Source organism: Coptis chinensis, chromosome 5 (genome assembly GCF_015680905.1).
Source record: "Coptis chinensis isolate HL-2020 chromosome 5, ASM1568090v1, whole genome shotgun sequence".
Classification (NCBI taxonomy): Eukaryota; Viridiplantae; Streptophyta; class Magnoliopsida; order Ranunculales; family Ranunculaceae; genus Coptis; species Coptis chinensis.
The window spans coordinates 81,874,105-81,879,423 of NC_141460.1; the positions used below are offsets into that span (position 1 = coordinate 81,874,105).

The window sequence follows — 5,319 nt, forward strand, 5'->3', positions numbered from 1 at the left end:
TACATAGTTAATAAACTAAAAGCTCGTCATAGAAGACCATATTCATACGACTTGGTATCATAAGTCGTTTATACTAATGGTTTTTGTAGTGGCATTGTAGGCTTTATTTATTTTGGATTAACGTACTGACAGAGACTCTCACTTTATTTTTGTTTCAAAAAACTTTGATCGGACAAATTATTGAATGGTTAACATACACATTCATTTTCTGTTTGAAATATGTTTGTGGACAAGCAACTATTTGCTTCCCACAAAACAGCAGCTGGTGATGAGTGGAGTGCTGGTCGAAAAAACTATTAAACTGCCTAAAAAAACTGTTAAAAGTGACAAAAAAAACTGTTACCCAATAAGAAACTGATGTTGGGTCCATAAATTCGGACTCTTTTCTGTTTCCATATCCACAAATTATTGAATGATAACAAAAATGGACATTTCATTTCAAAATTTATAGGACTACTATCGTTTCACAACAATTAGGACATTAAATCAATACAGCAACTCCACCTTTTTGTTGTGTGTGGTCCCTCACCATGTGATTGAATACGGTAATGTCTCGTTGAGATTACACGAGGATTTGCCTTGGTAACAAGGTGAGTACTCATTGACATCAGGTGGGTATAACATTTTGGTTAAATGTGTCTAATAAATATAATTAATTATATTTTCGTATTTTTATAGGTATCAGTATTTAAATAACAAAATACAAGTAAAATTTGCATTTTAGCACATAATACAATCGAAGAAAGTTTGGTCTTAAAATCTTCCATCAAAGCCATTTAAAACTCACAAATGCTAAAATAAAACTTATATGGACTCAACGGGTCAAAACAGGTTAATAGTGCCAAAAAGTCAACCAACTTCTGGAGCTCATATCTTCTTATTCTAAACTCTAAATTCTACAAATGACCTACCCAGAAAATCAGTGGGACATATTATATCCAATGCCAAATTTTACAAAAAAGTCAATTTTAAGGTATCATTGATAAAAGCTACGGGTCCCACTACGGAAATAGCCAAGAAACAAGTCGAGAGTTACAAACTTAAGCCCTTGAGCTATCCAGATGAGTCATTTTCGGGTCAAAACTTAGTTAAATTGGCCAAAATCAACCCGAGAATTAGGATAAAGTTCAAATGATGACATCTTCTAACTCCAAACTCTGATTCGAGCATATGACCAATCAAAAGATCAGCGTATAAAACTCTACGCAACGGTATATTGCTTCTACAAATTTTCAATACAGATTGACGTTCGTTTGCAATGGAAGAAAATCCTAAGCACGTCACTATTCATCGAAGACGAAGTAGATATTTTAGATACTTTATTATTTAACTTTTTGTAAAGTCAAAAAGATGAATAGTGTCAAATAGTGATTATTATTTCTTAAAGTCAAAAGGTTAAATAGTGACACATCTCAGTCGTTCGATCAGATTTTTGAGATTTGGTCACGACCATCCATTCAACTATAAATAGAATAGTCTAATTTTAGTTTTTCTCATTAAATGGTTAGCATTCAATCATAGGATTAGAGTAGACTTTACTGTTTTCTAGTGTAGTTTTAATTCCAGTACTTAGATAATGCATAATTTAATTTCTCAAATGTTTTTAATTCACCAGCACAGTAGTTAAATGATTTAGGCGTAGAAACTTTGTCCGAGTGGGGACTGTTTCTGTTAAGGAGGGGGTATCGACTGTTAAAAATATAACGTTTAGGAATCAAGTAAGTTCGCCTAGAGATGGGGTTCTGAATCGGTTCCACACGCTAGTAACACTCTGTAGAGATATTTTTAACAGTCGACTTGTCTATGAGTCAATCGAGAGAATTAGACTCGCAATCGATATCAACTATTTTAACGAAAATATGATTCGCTCAGACGGACTTTCTCTCTCCTAGATCAATTTTTATTTTTATTTTCTTTTTACTATTTTCTCACCAAATCCATTTTCACAAACATCACGTGATCGAATTAGTTATTGTTTATAAATAAATTTTTGCAATTTTATTGAAATGTGAACAAAATGACAAACTCAACCGTTGTAACTACAGTCTGATTAGATACGCCAAGACATGAGTACTGGTGGATTGTTCACAAGAGGCGGACACCCTCAAATATGCTAGGAGAGAGGGGTGCACTCCCCCATACCGTGCACAGGTAGAATTCCAATTTTTCGCAGATAAACCGAGATAATTTATAATTTTATTTTACACCGAAATTTCATAATCCTATCACTACTACATAAAGGCTCATTAGCCACGGTAGGACAAAGTGTATATCCCACGGTTTCACTAATAACAGTGGCTAATAGGCATTTGTCACGGTAAGAATAGCTTTTCTAATTTTGACACAAGAAAATACCATTAGCTTCATAAAACAGTGGCATATATATAAAATGTCATATACCACAGAACGACCCAATATCACCTAATTTGTGCTTTGACATTCATATACCCTACCGTTTCAACAAAAAGGGTGGCTAATGTTTTGCAAAATAGCCTAGATACCATGGACAAAGGCAGCCTACCAAAACCCAAAACCCCACGCCCTAAAAAAAGCGCACTAAAACTTACTCTTTTCAACTTCCAAACTCTTTCTTTCCTTTAACTTCTGCCAGTCTTTTTTTTTCCTTAAACTTCTATCGATCTCTCATCGTCCACTAGGGTTCTTCACTACTCTCCCCAATTTCGACTCTCAGGTAATTGTTTTTTGCACTATTTAAATTCAATTTTGGCTGTAAACTAATTGTTTTTACTTTATATCGGCTCTCAACTAATTTTTTTTAGAGAATAGATAGGTTATGTTATGTTGTGGTTCAGGTTTAACTTTGCTCAATCTTTTCTTTAGATGTTTAAAAAAAAATAGATTTCCCTAGCTATTGTTCTTCACCAGTTTAGTTGATATTTATTTTATATTTTTAATTTTCTTTTTGTGAATTTGTTGAAAGGTTTTAGCTCTCACCGAATACTTGCCTTTTAGTAGCCTGGTAGAAGTTGTAGTTGCCTAGTGATGGCATGTAGTTGCTTGTATAGTGGCTTGATAGTTCATGTTTACGGTTTTTATTAGTGGGTTAAGGTGTTTGACTGAACGAGTAAGAGATGGAGACTATTCTCGTACATAAACTAGTTTTAGAAGCTCTTATATGCATGTTGTTTTATTATTAGTTTGCAAGTTTGCTTATTGTTGATTGATATATTGGGCAGGAACGCCTGGCTGACCGTGATTTGAGCTGACAAATAGATAAACACTCAACGATAAAAAGATTACTAGCTTTCAATTTGTTGATTGTGTATGTTTGTCTCTTTCGCAAAGTTAGGGTACTTAATATTATGATTGCTAGGAATTTATGATATCAAGACCCTAATCTTAATGCGACACTTAGTTATTTCATTTTATTCTACCAAGTATCTAGGTGCCTGGGCACATGTAAGGAAAGTAGGAATTTCCCCATTCATACGCCTAAATCCATTCCCACGCTACACTTTTGGCACCTTAGGTTGATTAATACAAGGTTATATTGTATGTTTGTATTTGCTTCAACCACCAAATTGAGCCAAAATCTATGAATTATATGATTTTATCTTGCTTAATCACCTTTTTTTTTTATGTGTATGTAGTACTTGTGTATTGAATTTCTGACATTGGGTATGGATAAGCCTTGGATGTCTATGGATAGACTGTCTGATGAATACGAGGAAGGGGTCAAGTATTTTATAAAATGTGTTGGAAAGTATGCAGGCCCAGACAATCTTAATTTCATAAGATGCCCATGCCTTAATTGTGGGAACCACTTGCATCAGAGTTTGGATGATATCAGGGATCATCTGTTTCATGTTGGTTTTGAAAAAAGTTACAAAATGTGGATATGGCATGGGGAAAAGCCTCACAGTGGAAAGTCCGGAAGTGTCAACACGCATGAACCTCCATGTCAAGACTTTGATATGGAAACCCCATGTGATTTTGGGGACACGGTTAGAATGGTTAATGATGCATATGAGAATTTCACAGGGAATCCTGAAAAGCTTTGTAAATTGCTTGAAGATGTTGAGAAACCTATGTACAAAGGTTGCAAAAGCTATACAAAGTTATCATCCCTTGTGGAATTGTTCAACTTGAAAGCCAGTAGTGGGTGGTCAGACACGAGTTTTACCAAGCTATTGAAGGTGTTGGGAAAAATCTTGCCCGATAATAACGAAGTGCCACAATCCATGACCAAATCTAGAAATATTTTGTCTACGTTTGGAATGGAAGTTCAAAAAATACATGCATGTCCCAATGATTGCATACTTTATAGAGGAGATAAGTGCAAGGATTTAACTAGTTGTCCAACTTGTGGGACGTCAAGATATCAGGAAAAGAAGGGTAAAGCGCCTGCGAAAGTTTTGTGGTACTTTCCGCCTCTCCCAAGGTTTGCAAAGATGTTTCAATCCGTTCAGACATCAAAGGATTTGGTATGGCATGCAGATAGAAGAGTAGAAGTTGATGGTCAAATGCGTCATCGAGCAGATTCTCCAGCATGGAAAGAGGTTGATAAAAGGTGGTCAGAGTTCGCTGAAGATCCAAGAAATCTGCGACTTGCTCTTTCGACAGATGGGATCAACTCACATAGTAATCTCAACTCTAGGCATAGTTGCTGGCCGATTATGTTGATCACTTACAATCTTCCGCCATGGTTATGTATGAAGAGAAATTTTTTGATGCTGACAATGTTGATATCAGGTCCCTGACAACTTGGTAATGATATTGATGTATACCTTAAACCTTTAATTTAAGATTTACAAGATCTTTGGAATCCTGGTGTGGAGGTTTATGATGCCTACAAGCAATGCAAGAATCTTTTACATTAAGGGTTGTTCTACTGTGGACGATCAATGATTTTCCTACTCTTGGAAATTTAGTTGGGTGTAATGTCAAGGGATATCTTGCTTGTCCAATATGCGGTGAGAAAACTGATTCTACAAGATTGAAACACTTGATTAAAAACAAATATCATTCCCATAGAAAGTTCCTTCCAAAAAATCATCGTTATCGAAGGCAAAGGAAGGCATTTAATGGTCAGCAAAAGTTAAGATCACATCCAGACCCGTTAACTGGAGAGGTGATTTCAAAGAAGCTTAAAGGGATGAAAGTTAGATAGGGGAAGCCAAAGCTTGTGATTCAAAATCCAAAAACATCAAGAAAAAAATCAAAGGCATCCAATAAAGAGTCACAAACACGAGAGAAGCAGCCTAGCACTTCTGATGAGAATGAAAGTTGTAATTATTGGAAGAAGAGATCCATATTTTTTTAGCTTGAATATTGGGAATTCTTGCTTGTGCGACACAA

General features: G+C 35.3%; 1 protein-coding gene across 1 annotated transcript; it reads left to right on the forward strand.

Moving 5' to 3' along the window:
- Positions 1-3,641: 3,641 nt before the first annotated feature.
- Positions 3,642-4,721, forward strand: LOC147499293 (uncharacterized). The gene has a single exon (XM_086563449.1). It carries the CDS (start codon positions 3,642-3,644, stop codon positions 4,719-4,721), a length of 1,080 nt encoding a protein of 359 aa, XP_086419575.1.
- The last annotated feature ends 598 nt before the right edge of the window (positions 4,722-5,319 follow it).